Source organism: Xiphophorus hellerii, chromosome 3, assembly GCF_003331165.1.
Source record: "Xiphophorus hellerii strain 12219 chromosome 3, Xiphophorus_hellerii-4.1, whole genome shotgun sequence".
Classification (NCBI taxonomy): domain Eukaryota; kingdom Metazoa; phylum Chordata; class Actinopteri; order Cyprinodontiformes; family Poeciliidae; genus Xiphophorus; species Xiphophorus hellerii.
Window position 1 is genome coordinate 19,206,935 of NC_045674.1, and position 15,563 is coordinate 19,222,497.

At 40.3% G+C, this 15,563-nt stretch overlaps 1 protein-coding gene across 4 annotated transcripts in view; it reads left to right on the plus strand.

Annotated features, from left to right (window-relative positions):
- Positions 1-13,432, plus strand: part of kirrel3l (kirre like nephrin family adhesion molecule 3, like) — a 44,658-nt gene extending 31,226 nt beyond the window's left edge. Inside the window, exons 4-15 of one of the 4 annotated variants that reach the window (XM_032557219.1) lie at positions 265-422; positions 3,007-3,157; positions 3,296-3,401; positions 3,651-3,799; positions 3,915-4,042; positions 6,764-6,890; positions 8,065-8,165; positions 8,866-9,064; positions 9,978-10,097; positions 10,264-10,373; positions 10,526-10,636; positions 11,322-13,432. In XM_032557219.1, the coding sequence (XP_032413110.1) occupies positions 265-422; positions 3,007-3,157; positions 3,296-3,401; positions 3,651-3,799; positions 3,915-4,042; positions 6,764-6,890; positions 8,065-8,165; positions 8,866-9,064; positions 9,978-10,097; positions 10,264-10,373; positions 10,526-10,636; positions 11,322-11,825 (1,964 nt within the window). In that variant the 3' untranslated portion in view covers positions 11,826-13,432. The remainder of the gene's footprint in view (positions 1-264; positions 423-3,006; positions 3,158-3,295; positions 3,402-3,650; positions 3,800-3,914; positions 4,043-6,763; positions 6,891-8,064; positions 8,166-8,865; positions 9,065-9,977; positions 10,098-10,263; positions 10,374-10,525; positions 10,637-11,321) is intronic. The other 3 variants (XM_032557227.1, XM_032557233.1, XM_032557237.1) reach the window with 3 other exon arrangements.
- Positions 13,433-15,563: the final 2,131 nt, after the last annotated feature.

A 15,563-nucleotide genomic window follows, 5' to 3' on the forward strand; every position in this document is an offset into this window, starting at 1 on the left:
CAAATAGAGTAATAATGCTAGTCCCCAGAAAGGAAATAAATAAGGTTGAGTGTTTCTTTTTCTTTCCCCGCCGCCAACTAACAACTGTTCTTGGTCTTTTTTCTTGTATAAGGCTACACCTTGTTAACAGACGCTCGCTAGCAAGAAGATATAGTCATACACTGACACTGAGCTAAAAGCTACAGCAAGCATCAGCCTGGCTGTGTACTCGCCTGGATCTTGCTGTTTTGTTTCTGAGTGGTATGTTTTTGCTCTGCTCCACAGTTCCACCCTCTGACCCCGTGGTGGAAGGCGGCCCCGTTGTTCGTCTGAAGGCCCACACACCACACAACCTTACCTGCAGAGCCTCGGGAGCCAAACCTGCAGCTGAGATCACCTGGTACAGAGATGGAGAGGTCATGGAGACAGCGATTTATTCCAAGGTACAGCGAGAGTGGGCTTAGTCGCTAACCGCCCGCGCAATCTTGTAGAACGTAATAGTTGGAGAGGAACACATGCAAAAGTATTCAAAACAAAGATATTTCCTCTCAGGGGTATGACTCTCAATCTCTTTTTATTTCCTCCGATCTTTCTTTATCTATTACCTCGCTTCAGTCATGAGGATTTCTTCATGTGCTCTCTGCAGTCCCCCTCCCATTTTTATCACTCATTCCTGACCCCCACCTTCGCCTCTTATGCCTCCACCCCACCCCGCGCCCCCCTCTTTTTGCTTGCTAATGCAGCCACACTACAGCATAACTGGAGCATGCCAAAGCTCAGACAGGCATGAGCGTTTCATACAGTAGAGCTTCTGCAGAGGAGAAATCACCCACAACAATGTAGAGACACAATGGGGATGCGCCCGAGCGTGAGCCGGCCGCGGCTGGGAAAGTGTCACATTTTTCATGCTCCCTGACCACGCTAAACGACGCTAAACACCACATTTAAGGAAGCGAAAGCCTGCAGAGAGAGAAAGAGGTGGAACGGGGGTGGAGGATCAGAGGGGTGAGGGCGTGAGAGGATATGAGATGTAAGGAATTGAAGAGGGAAAGAGGCACAGAGAGGGGCATCAATATTCACTTAAATCATGAGGCGGCTTTGTGCAAAATGAAGCAAATATCTGTCAATTTTTCCAAACTGAAGCCGGGTGGAGGGCTGGACAAGGCTTTGTCCGAGTGAGTGGTGGTGACAGAGAGTGATGTGATTTGATCTAGCATAAAAATGCTTTTTGTGTGTCAGGCCGAGGAAGTGAAAGACCTGCTCCATTGATTTGGCTGTCAGTGGAAAAGGTTTAGCTCGCACTCGATTTGTGACACTTCCTCCTTACGATCATAACCCCCCCCATACCCCAAAGTAAAAACACACATACCTTTCTCTGTGGCCGCTGCAGTTATTTTTCCTAACTCTCTGTGTACTGCTTGAAAAACCTTTTTATAACTATTGAGCTTTATTGCATTTTTGTACATTTTTACCAAATACTTTTGTGGGGGGGGTTTTCACGTGAAAGCAATCTAAATGAAAATGATGTATGGTTTACATAATTTTCTACCAATAACAAAACAGTTTGCGATCTATTTGTACTCAGTCCCCTTCACTCTTACCCTTAATAAAATCTTGTGTAACTGAATCCCAGTATAAATACAGGGGTTCTGTAAAGAGTTTCAAAGGTTTGTTGAAGAACATTAGAGAGCAAACAGCATCATAAAGCCCAAATGATGCACCAGACAGGTCAGGGATACAGTTGTGGAGAAGCAGGGTTAGCTTACAACACAAACTCCCAATTTTTTTGACAGCTCTCAGAGCAATTTTTAATCCATTATCTGAAAATGGAGCCCGTATTGTAGCAAACCTATTTAAACTGAGCATGGAGAGCATTAATAAAAGAAGCAGGCAAGAGACCGATTGTAACTCCGGAGGAGCTGCATTCACCACTTAGGTTTTGAAAATTTGTTGACAGAATGACTTTAAGTCGTGTGTTTCAAAAATATGACCTTTATATTCCCCTTGAAAAAGTTCGAGGGAGAGTATTGCCTCAAATAAAGCCATCGTTGAAACAAAGTCATACGAAGCCATAGCTGCAGTTTACTGAAAGTCATGTAGGGTAAACAGCAAACATGTCGAAGAAGAAGCTCTGGGCAGATGAGAACAAAATTAAAAATTCAGGAAAAAAAACAGTGTATAATAGAAATTAATGCATCCAATACCTTGAACATGTCAATCGCCATAGGAAAATATGGTGGCGGCAGCGTCACGCTTTGGGGAAATCCTTTTTTTTCAATAGGGAAAATGGTCAGAGTTGATGGGAAGATGAATGGAGCTAAATGGAGGGAAAGAAAACCTGGAGTGAAAGTTCACCTTCCAGCAAGACAATGACCCTAAAGACATAATAAACAGCCGGGCATATAGCAAGGATTACTTTAGATCAAGTATGGGTTAGAATGTGTTAGTGTTAGAATGGCCAAGAGAAAGTCCAGACCTAAGTCCAATTTAGAATATATAGCAAGACTTTAATATTAATGTTTACAGATTATCCCTATTAATCTAACTATCTGTTTTCCATGACCTACAATAGATGCAATATTTTGTGTTAGTCCAACATAAAAAACACAGTTAAACCTAGTATAGGTCGTGGTTGTAACATGTCAAAATATGAAAAAGTTTAAGGGAGATCAACATTTTGCAAAGCACTTCATCGCTGTGGAGTGGAGTTTTTTTATGTGTGAATGAGAAGCAGAAGAGAGAAAGAGTGCTCCTACTGAGCCAGATCTTAAGAATCTACACCTTTACTTACTTAGAAGTATTGATTTCCAAGCAGTAAATAGATTTTAAAGATAATGACAAACAAGGAGCGCTGACAGGGAACACTCGGAAATGTGGGAGCAGCACAATATTCCTGTGCTGCACCATAAAATAAATTACTTTCCAAAGAACTGGACCACAATGTCATAAGGCACTGACTTGTTTTGTGCAACATTGATCGGATTTTCCTTCCTAAGTTCCTGCACCATTGTTGTCCAAATTCTGTAGGCCCTAATGGAGGATGGGAAGAGGGAGGCAGCTGTCAGTATGCTTCCAATCATTCCAGAAGACAGCGACTCCGGACGCACCTACACCTGCAGGGTTCTCAACCCAGCTGCTCCCGCTGGACGACAGACTTCAGTCACTATCAGTGTCCAGCGTGAGTCCTGCATGCACCAGTCCATAAAGTTTTTAAAACATGAAAAAAAAAAATCAATGAAGAGTGCGTGAATTGTTTTCTGTGTGGTTACCAGTTTCAGTCCTAAATATTTAACATGAACTTGTTTGGTCCTCACAGATCCACCTGCGGTGACCCTGTCAGTCCAACCTCAGACCGTGACAGAGGGGGCCAAAGTTCTCTTCATCTGCTCTGCATCTGCCAACCCTGAGATCACTGGTTACAGGTACACTTCTGTCTGATGATGACTCAATTATTTGTAACACCCGAGTTGCTTGAAAATATACAATAAAATTAATGATAAATTTAAAAAGCAACGCTTCTGAAGTCAATTGTTTTGGCTAAATGGGCCTTTTAATTGGCAGCCTTTGATTGGCACAGTTCCTAAATCTGCTAATGGTCTTTTTCATAAGCATGACTAATTGCCTTTCCTGAACGAATGCAACAGTTTAATGTGATTACTCCTATGTCCAAGGTGGTCGAAAGGAGGAGTGCCCATCTCGGAAGCCAATGGGGACAGCCTTGAGGTGACTGTGGATTATTCTTATTTCACCGACCCAGTCTCCTGTGAGGTGTCAAACTCTGTGGGCAGCACCAACGTCAGCACTCTGGTCGATGTGCAATGTAAGTTTCTCTGGAGGAGCATGTCATGTGGTACAGTTGGCTATTGTTTGACCATTTTAAGGTCAAACAATAAAAAGTAGTTCCTCATTGATTAAAACTGCCTACTTTACCTTAGTTGGCCCAAGACTACTGTCAGAGCCCAAGCCGATGACTGTAGACATAGGGATGGATGCAGCCTTTACCTGCGCATGGACTGGAAACCCTCCTCTGACCCTGGCTTGGACAAAGCATGGCTCCAGTGTGGTAAGTCAACCCAGAAAACAAGTTGCCACTTTATCCTAATAGTAAAACTTCAACGCCGACGTTCCTCCAGAGAGGAACATTCACACATGGCCTAGAGGCATGAATCCCACACACTTTTTCCAACACTTTTTTCCTGGCTGAATCTTCAACACCTCTCACAGCTAACTCCCTTAGGGCTACAGCCTCTGGCAGAAAACTGTCTGCCCAATGACAGATTCATACAGACAAATACGTGCACATGGCATGCTGTCATAAGTCTAAGGCAATCAGTTGGTCAATCAATCAGCCGACAACTGGTTCAAACAAAAAGAATTACTGTCTAAGTGTCGCCCCACAGTTTACAAAAAGATCAGATTTTCCCTGACACTGAATAAAAGATGCATCTATATTTCTCCTTTGTTTCTGACAAATGTAAGTGTTTTTAGTTGTTGTTTTAGCTTAATAGAAAATTGCTTAAAGGGGTGCTTAAGGATTTTTAAGTTGGAGTTTTGGTCAGTTTGTATAAATTGAGAATAATTGGTCCCAGAGGCTGATGCTAATAGCTACTCAGAGTTATGGCAGACCTTCAGCTTTTCAGCAATTTAAAAAATAAATCCATTTTCCAAAATCTATTTGGGTTGATAATATTTTAGACAACCCAATAGCATGTTTTTATTGGATTTATGTAAAAAAACCAAGTGATTTCATATGTGAGGACATAATTTTTTTTATTAAAATTTTTGACCTACTCATATTATTTGGAATTTCTTGTTTATTTTTTAACACTTTCATGAAAAATTGACATAAGATTGATAAAAACCTTTAAAATGTTGCTCATGAGAGAGAGCAAGACAAAATTAAAATTCTACCATCATGGATGTTTGTGCAGATACTATTTTGTGAATCTATAAACCGTTTTCATGTTTGAAGTGGGTGGCTCGTTTGATAGAGCCTGATGATTATTAACGCAGTAAGTTGAGGTTGGAGGCAGTAAGCTGCCAGTGAATCACATACTGACAACAGAACACTGAAAATGTTTCCAGTCAAAGTAACAACATAACAAGAAAGTTATACTATGAAAAGGTCAATAAACTTTTATATGAGACTGCGAGTCTCATAAAAATCTTTTTAATTATGTTCCAAGAACATGTTTGACAATGGAATATTGTCTCTGGCACACCACCTCGTACCTACAACTCTACAAGTACATATTTTTTTTTAGTGAATCTTCATCATGTGCAGAACAACCCAGTCCAGGTTTCACAGGTCTATCTGGTAAGGTTTTCATGTTTGTCTCCAAAAAGCATTGACATTTCTTCTTGCTTTACAAGAAAATGAAGAAAATAAATCTCAAACTGTAAAATCTTACACATAGAGCAATTTGATAGCACAGATGTAACTTTGGGAATAATTATTTTGGAGTTTTAGATGGTTTCACTCAAACTAGCAATTAGCATCTACAGCGACCAATAATCTGGATTAAGATTTACTGAAGACCCAAAGAGGATTATCTACTGCAAGTAAGGCACTCATTCCTTATAACAAAAAAATTCTGTTATACCTTTAACCTTCCCGCAGTCCCAGCTAGACATATTCAGGAAAAGCAAGGCAGATGTGACAATTAGACACAATGTGTGTGTCCTGTAAGTGATTGTCTATATGCATCCCCAAAACAGAAGCAGCAGCTGAGGGAGGGTTAAGAAGCTAACTGTTCCGACTTCACTTTGCAAGATCATAGTAGATTGTTCTTTGCTGGATAGCTTCCAAACTCTACTCATTGTTGTCAAATATTTCTTTGTCATTTATTAGGAAGCAAGAATGTTGTTTTATAATAGTTAAAGTGCTTGTGAATTGAGTTCAATTTTTTTTTTAAATAATGTTATCCAAAAACAGACTTTGGTGTAAAACATGTCTATGCACAACATCTGAATCTGCCTCTTCAAAGTCACATTCTTGGGTGAAATAATGGGAAGTTTCCATCTTAACTTTACATCACTCTAGTAAATGTCTTTCGCTGCACACACCATTAAAGGAGGCGTCCCTTAGGAGCTTCTTTCCAGACCACTAATATAATTTCTGAAGCCGTGCTGGAGAAAGCAGCCCCAGCGCAGACCGCTGTTGGATGAAATAAGCAGTGCCGTCATCTCTCAGAACGAACACTTTCAACCACTTTGAGCAAAATGTGCAGGCATTTTTCGAATCCACCCACTGCCACTGTCCCTCACACAGCCATGAGTAATGGATTAATTGGGTTACTCTGTAAGTGTGTTGAAATACAAAAAAAAAAAAAATGGAGAGAGTGAGAGGGAGGATGTGAAGATGAGGAGAAGGAGGGAGGAGGACAGAGTGGGGATAAATGGATTAATCACAGCTTGATGGAATGACAGGATCAATGAGCTAAGGAGTGAGTGAGTGTAGGAGCTCCAAAGGCTAGGGCCCACTCACACATAGTATGCCACGATCTGTCCCCACTGTTTAATTACAACAATCTCCCCAGCAGCACGGTCACTCAGCGGTGGCTGGAGTGCTTAATGCTGTGATTAAAGCTCTTCACAATGAAATTAAACTCCAACCACCAGCATTTGTTACAATGGTCAGCCCACCTCTGCACTGCCTCCGCAATGAGGGGGCCCCTGATGAAGGCTTGCACTTCCTTTGTCTGCCTCTTCCCTCCGCTGCCTCATTTTTTGCTTTTTCTCTTTCTAACACATTTCTCACTTGTCTCTTTGGATCTCTCACCAGGTGCTCAGTAATGGCAACACCTTGCAGCTGAAGGCTGTTACCCAGGAGGATGCTGGAACATACACCTGCAAGGCCATTGTTCCTCGTATAGGAGTAGCAGAAAGAGATGTCATTCTAACAGTAAATGGTGAGTGACTTCTTCAGAAAATGACTGCACAGTCACAATGTATTGTTCCATAGTAAAACTTTGGGATACTTTGACATTTGCAAATTATACTTTTTAGCTTTTTTCTGAAACTGTTTTTTCTGTGACTTTTCTTTAAATTACAAATTGATTATTTCTTCATGCTTTTTCATTAAGTTCACTGCAAATAAAAGAAAAAAAGGGGGTAGGTGAAAAGTTGATGCTTTATTGGGCAGGTTAAAATATCACAGCTACCATGTGGTCAAACTCTTATTACCAATAATTTATTAGGGCAGGTGGATGGAGTACAAGGCAAGGCAAATTGTATTTCAATTCAAAGTGATTTACAGAAAAATGTAGTGCTTGAAGACAGAGTAAGATTCGAGGCCTGTCTCACTTCTTCAGGAAGACAGTTCCAGACTTTATGAGCATAATGCTGACATACAGCCTTGCGGTGTTTAGTGCTGACTCTGGGCACCAATAGGAGACCACTACCCGACGTTCTCAGAGACCGAGCTGGTTCATAGGACTCCAACATATCAGAGATGTAGTTTGGCACTAGACCACAAAGGCACTTATAAACAAGTAGAGAAAGTATTCTAAACGCAACAGGAAGCCAGTGTGGAGATCTGAGCACTGGACTAATTTGGTGATATTTCCTGGTTCTAGAGAGAACTCTTGCAGCAGCATTCTGGATGTTCAGCAATTTTGTTACAGCTTGTTTAGAAAGCCCAGTGAACAGGCCACCTCAGTAAATTTAGTGGCTACACAGAAGACGAACTCTGGAGCACACAACCCATTAAAGAGGACCTGGCAACAGCCATTTAAAGACACATCATCTACAAGGTCTATGTAAAAATACTCTGCATGCTCATTGGAGTAGTTGACTAAGTTAACTAAATTGGTAGTATTGCAGTGTATATCAGTCACTTTTCTAGATTCCTGTAGCAGTTATGCTACTTTGCTAATGTTGCGTACATAAACACAAACATCATAAGGGGATTTATTTAAGCTCTGCCATTTTTCATTTCTGACAGACCTTATAATATAATAATAGAGCCAAACATATTTTTTAGCAACACTAAAAATAGAAGTTTTTTGTGGTTGCTTTTGCTATTAAACAAATAATCATTCCTTTTTCTATGTCTTCTTTGTCCATCATTCTTTTTCGCACCAGGTCCGCCTATCATCACAGCAGACGCAACGCAGCATGCTGTCAAGCACTCCAAGGGCAAACTCGAGTGCCGGGTGGGAAGCAGCCCTCCACCTGATAAGATTGTAAGTAAGCTTCTTTACTTGTGTTGTGGTTCACATTCTCATTTTTGGAGAGATAACACACTGAAATGTTCATCTTTGCCACACCCAAATGAGAGAGCAGTCAGAGGAATGCTAGCCTTGACCTCAGCATTGCACTTTTGCTTTAACACACCTCTACTTCACTTGTTAAAAGATACACACTTGGGCACACATATTCACGGCCGTAATTGCAGAAAGAGGCTGAAAGGATTGCAGAGTTAGGGGAGTTGCGGACGACGAGGTTTTTACAGGATTTGCCAAACTACATTCAATTAGCAGCCCAAGGGGCATCACTTAGCTGACCCTGTTGAACTGCTGAAGGTATGCTGGGTTGGAAGAGAATAATTAGGGTGTGTGGAGGAATGAGAGACAGGTGCCCTGCTGGCCTGATGGTGGAGACAGCAGAGCGGAGCCTTATTTCGTTGTGCAGCCTCCTAACCCTCTTTAGGCCTCACCTGCAGGGCAGACGTGGATGGTAGCTTAAACATGAGCCTATGAGCTATGCCAGCCAGAGAACACCTTGGAGGTCAGCAGAGGGAAAGCAGAACAAACAGATAAACTGGTTTTCTGTCAGTGGCAGGCAGGGATCTATAAACAAGTGTGAATGCCTTTGCTTTGGTCATTTGCTGAGAGATTCATCACAAAAAAAAGCAATTTACTACCCATTGTTTACCCTCCACAGGTTTGGACCTTTGGAGACATGAGTCTGTCCTCTGGTTCCTCCGGTCGATACTCAGTGCAAACTGTGACCACTGACCATGGAGTCCTTTCCTCTCTTGTCCTGTCTGAGACTTTGGTGCAGGATTTTCAGATGCGGTATAACTGCACCGCTTGGAACCGCTTTGGCACTGGCACTGCCCTGGTCACACTGAAGGAGCAAGGTAAACACTGACAGCAGCTCTGTACAAAAGGTTACAGTGATATTGTTATAGTTATGACTCATAAATCACTTGATCAGAACTGGCTCAATGAAGTGAAATCATGAAATGGCTTCTACTTAGTCAAGGTGGCACATAATAACCAAAATGAATCAGCCATGCCCAGTGTCTTCCAGTATAAATTTATATATATTATAAAAACAGTTTTTGGAGATTCTGTTTCTGTCATGTGATTTTTAAAGACGTTCTAGTTAGATAACATCTAACTATAACATCTAGCTAACTTGCCTTAGCTAAATTAAGCTAAGGCAATATCATTTAATGAGTAGATGGGTATGTTAATGATTGTGTTTGCCCCATAATATGTAAATCGATTAGGGAACAAATATGTTTGTGGTTTGTGGCCATATCATAACTTAGAAAAATCAGGCAGTATATCCCCTGAAGTGGTCTTAAAATTAACCAATAGTACCACTTGAGCAGTGACTCTGGTAACCTTCGCTGCAGCAAACGCCAAAAATAAGGTCCTCGACAGTAATTTACATCAATGTATCAGAGCGAGGGTCTCTAGAGAAAGGGGCAGCAGTATCTCCTGGAATCTCTAATTAGATTACTGTCTATTGCTTCATTGCATGTCAGGCCTTGTTACCCTTCCGTCAGAGAGATTAGAGACAATAGCCATGCTGCAAGATGCCGAATTGTCCACATGAGCATATGCTACAGAAGCTGTGAGAGGACTGAGGCGTACTGTTTATGGATTTATAGCCATAGTGGGTTTAAGGGATTAGCAAGGCAAATGAATGAAGTCTCTCTAATTCTTCCATTTTAATTTTCCTCATTTGCTAAGCACATTTCTAACATCTAAATATGCTCTTTTCTTCCATCCACCCCTGCCCTCTTGTTTTTCTTTTTACAGAGGCCCTCCCTATGTTGATAATTGTCGGCGGAGCAGTAGGTGGAGGTTGTGTCCTGCTTATCTGTGTAATCACACTCGTCTCCCTCTGCTGCCGACACACAGGCAAAGGTGAGCTCAACGGTCAGTATGGGCAAGATAGAAAACTCTTCAAATCAAACAATTGTTTGTTTTTCTCTTCTGAACAGTGAAGGTTTTCTTGTGGCTTTATATTAAAACACTTAAAACGATATGTAAATTTAGAAATTTGCCATGGTGTGTCAAGTAAAACTCTTTTCAATTCCCACAGGTAAGAGATGCACTCGACTTTCCAAGAGTGATATCAGGGTTCAGATTGTTCACAGTGATCACAACGCTACTCGTGGCAACGATGATGAGGAGGATGTCAAAGAACCAATGGTAAGTTTGATTTTTTTTTTTAACCTTCTCTGTGTGTCAGACAGTGATGGGAGCTAGAAAGACAGGGGTTACATTAACATTGAAGCAGAAACTTCAAACTTTTCTTTTGTTCCTATTCAAGCAAGGTCTTGTTCGTTCTTGTAATTCTTTAGAAATGCTTGGTCTTCCCTCAGGCTCCCAACAGCAGCGAGTCTCCAGGGACATCTCGCACAGAACACAGTGACCTCCTGGAGGAGGAGGATGACGAAAGATCGGACATCAAGGTAAAACTTAAAAGACTTGAAAAGACACTTTCAGTATAGCAAGTAAAGTGTCTTGCAAAAGTGTTCATACATGTTTTCCACATTTTATTATGCGACCACAAACTTCAATAATTTCATTATCCTGTCAATAATAATTTGGGGTGTTCAATCTGACAGACTGGATAATAGCCATAGCTGCCCTGGGGGCTGTCTTGCTCAAGGGCACAATGACAGAGGCTAACAGAGTGGGGATCAAACTGGCAACCCACCAATTGCTAGAGAAACTCCTACCACCATTGCCACAATGTTGCATTTTCAAATAAAAACAGCATGTCATCATATAGCTTTAGTGGAAAATCACGTTGCTTACACCTAATTTTCCCCACCATGGGACAATAAATAATATTTCTTTACTTTATTGAAACAGAGTAGAGTGTTGAGTTGTGCTGAATAGGTTCTAGTTGAAAAGGGTCATCAATAGTAAGTGAACCCGGAGGAAGACCTGTTTCAGGCTGCAGAGGTTGTGAAACTGATCTACAACACAAGAGCTTGTGGTTATAACATGAAAAAATGTGGAAAAGTTCATGGGGTGTGAATATTTTTGTAAAGGACCATGTACATTTTTGTTTTTTCAACCTTTGCACATGAACAAAACATTTTGTACATATTTGACATTACTGATTTGTATTCCCTCTGTCAATCATAGGACCCCACCAACGGATACTACAATGTCAGGGGCCACGATGACCGTCACATCCGCAACAGTGGCTTCTCAGAGTACGTGCCCAACTCCCGGCCAGTCTACACGCCATCACAGCTGCCTTCTCCAAGCCCCATGTATGGCCAGCATGGCTCTCAGCCTCGTATCTACGAGTTCTCCCATCGATACGCCACTAATACTGTGAGTCGATCTTCATATGAACAGCAGCCACCAGCCCAGCAGCAGCAGCCACAGTCGCCCACCCAAACAGCTGCCATATATCCCACAGATCCCCTCTACAGTGGCTCAGCCTACCTTCCTGCCACCTACGGTCGTGCCTTCACCAGCTATGTCAAGCCGGCTTCCTACGAGAAGGTTGATGCATACGACCAATCAGATCAGGCCAGCAAGGTATCAAGCTCATCTCGTTTCTCCTACGCCTCCTCTCAAGTGTCCTCCCAGCAGTCTGACTATGGCCGGCAGACTCAACGCATGCAAACTCATGTCTGATTGAACCGAAAAAATGTTAACAGCAAAATAGAAGTGAGTAGATACCACATTTGTGGTTGAACTAACATGAAAAGAGACTTTGTTTACTCACACGGTCCTGCAAGGATTTGCGTGGACAGTCTTGGGATAACCTGTGATGGATGCCAAGATGGAAAATCTAGCATTGTGTGATACCTCACCAGGTTTTAATTTTCTGAACACGAAAATGGCCAACTGGGACAATGCTACAACTCAGCTGGCATATCCTTTAACCTGCATTCCAGTACTTAACTTTGAGTCAACACTAAATGTCAAAAATGACCTCATGGAGACTGGGAAAGAAGATCTCACAAAGCTAAAACATGTTCAAGGAAAAAGAAAAAAAAAACAATATGAACAGCCTTTTATTGTCTGTCATTTGGTGTCTTGTTGGCATGCGAAAGCAATTCTAAGCACATTTGTGTTTCTATCATTAACAAAAGACAGCTATTGACAAAGACAGGCTTATCCTATACTGCACAACAGGCTAGCTGTACTGACCAACAAGTGCTGCAGGCGCTGTACTGTATGAGGCGTAATTACCGGAATACATCTGAACTTAGCTGTGTTCCTGAGGCGTCTTATGATAATAACAGGTTTTGGACATCAAAGTGTTGTTCGCCAGCGGATAACACAGAAATTCAAGGAGAATGTGTGTACAGTATATATTAACTATGTTGTACAAGGTTAGGCCATGAAATTCCAAAGATGGAAAGTACTGTATAGGGAAAAGTATGGGCCAACGCTTGGGGAAAAGAAACAACTTTGTTTTCTGATTGTAAAACAAACGGTAAGATCTTAAAAGAACAATCAAAAGTGGTGTTGAGGGAAATGTTGGCAATCTTGAACATTAACCACACTTGAACGTGACGTCAACTTCTGGAGGCTCAGACGGGATAAGTGATGCATCAGTTGTGGTCCTAAAGTGGACCGTTTAAAAGTTTTACAACTCAATCGAATTGTCTCAACATGTTTACAAGAACCAGTACTACCCTGAAACACTGCGCATCTGTACAAATGGCTCTTGCTCTCTCTCTCTCTGTTGCATGCAAACGATGTGTCTTGTGACAAATTTTCAGCATTTATATTCATCTCCATTTCATGTTTGAGCGTATCGGATTCTCCGCACCCAATCCCATTGCGTCTCACAACCTGGATGTTTTCCGTACTGCCATTTGTCTATGCGAGCTAGTGCCAGGGCAGCCTGACGAGAGAAGAAAATGTCGCTGAAAGAGAGGAGGTCAACATTATCGCTTGTCTTTTATTTTTATATTTTATATAAGCCTTAAAGTACAGCTTGTGAGCTGCTCTATTGTAAAGTATCTTTATATACATATGTAATCTGTCTTTTGTTGTTTTTTTGTTTGTTTTTTTGTGGTTATCACAGAATTTCACATCGGAGTTGTTCAATCATCGAATGCAGTTGAAATGCTCATTTTCTTTCAGTTGAACACAACTAATTGCCATTTCTTTGTTCATTCTTATATTAATGTATTAAGAATTTTATTTGCTAGAAATGAGCTATTGTTGCTTGTACCTTTGTACACATATTTATATTTAAATAAAACCATTTCCAATAAAGAAGCAGGCTCCAGTGAATCCTGGAAGTTATTCAGCTACAGCTTCACATCGACAAACAAAGCATCCCATGTAGCAAAAGTGATGAATACATAAATTAGCAGCACTGTCTATGTTGATTTTCCAATTCTCCCACTGCTGCTGTGACTTTAATGAAGACAGATGAGACAGTAGATCCCCCACCACCCCCACTATATGTGTATCCACCTCCTGAAGTCAACATGCCCATTTGGTAGGGTAATAAGATAGAGCTGTGACAAAGGAAGGTATTATTTGACAATATGAGCTTGTCTTGTCACCACTGTTCCCCAGGTATGCATGCTGCTCACGACAGGGAGGAGAGGTACATCCTCATTACAATTCCACTGTGAGTAGGTATGAGCTCTCCCAACACATGCATTTATTATGTACAACATAATCTACAAAACAAGACAGTGTCAAAGACGGGCAAAGCAGGTGATGTATTTTCGAAACTGCACAATCAGATGAAAAGGGTTTATTAACATAGTTCTTTAATATGAAAAACATAAAAACAAACCAATAAATAATAGAAATCCAGAAGTCCAAGTCACAGTATTTAGAAGTAATATCTTAAAACCAGTCTCCCTTCTAAGAATGGCTTGGTAATTAGAATCAAGGTATACAGATGCTACATCTTAACACCCTACAGCTTAAAAACTGCTAAAATGTTTCATGATGCAAATTCTGTGATTTAAAGACCATTGCTTGACATGCCAGACAAAGTGCCCCAGTATTGTATTAAGGGACATTTCATGAGATAAAGTCAGTGACCTTCTTTACCTGTTGCTGAGTTTTGCTACTTTAGCTGGTGTTTATTCAATGTTTTGATTAGGTTTGTGTCTAACAGTGATTCTTGAGAAGAGGGATAAAACAGGTCCTATGCATAAAGCACAATTTTTTATTTATTTATTTTTTTCAAATATCTGACTAAACTAACCTGGGCCATGTGAGCACAACAACGTATGTTTTCCTGGTGTTTGCTGAATATTTTTTATTTTAAACATTGTAGTAGGTGGATGGTGTCTTTAAAATCCCTTGTCCTGGAGCAGAACTCAATACATTATAATAGTTTAAAACAATTTAAAGAATACTAAGTTAATATATTATGACAATTAAGTATAAGTATTCAAATAAATAATTATAAAAGTATCAATAAATTGAATTAAAAATAATTTTTATATATTTTCCAACTCAATTGAAATTTGTCCCAAGTTTTTGTCAACACCGTCAGACATGAAAAGAATGTAAAAATAAAAATTTAAAATCAGGCATTATTAGGGGGCATCGGAACTTCTGAGGACCCCATGACCTCTTCCTTTCTTTTCCTTTGCTAAGAGGGCTAGGCAGCTCTGGTTAGCATATGTTATTCTTTAGTTTTTCCTTCTGTTTTACTCCTAAGTTGTTCATCACAACCATGATGTGTCAACACCATAACTGACAATTTACAAAACTTTGATGAAATTTTGTGAAATAAATGCTTAATTTTAGTATACTATAAAGATTTCATGGACCTGATGAGCTACAATATGGTCTCCTTCAGTATAACATATAAATTGAGGTAGTTTGGCATTTCGTCAACTCCGTCAGATGGAGTCAACTCCATCAGTCTGACTCTTTCAGTGATAGTGTTGACAAATCTCACTTAAGTGTGTAGCTAATTAATTTTAAGTAATATCTTAAAAACTTCACATGTATCAAGTATTTCATTTTACTTACTAGTTTGTCACCACCTTCAGTTCTGCGTCAACTCTGTCATGCACTGTCAACTCCGCCAGATGAACTTTTTGTTGTTTTTTGTTTTAAATAATATTTCTTTTGTTTCTTGAGAAGCATTTGTCTGTAAAACTGAATAAAAATATCACTAATAGAGTCATTAAAAATAATTTTCTATTTATTTTTGTCGGATGGTGATGACAAAGTTCTCGGTCAGGTCCATTAAAAATTTAATTTTCAAAAAAAAATTTGCAACTGGGAGCCTGCACCTTAACATCTTTACATTTCCAAAACATTATTTGTCATATTTGTATACATAAACTTGAGGAATAATTAAAAAAAGGGAAAATTTAAACCCATTTTGTCCCACTTCTCAAGAATCACTGTCTGAATTAAAATGGTTAATAA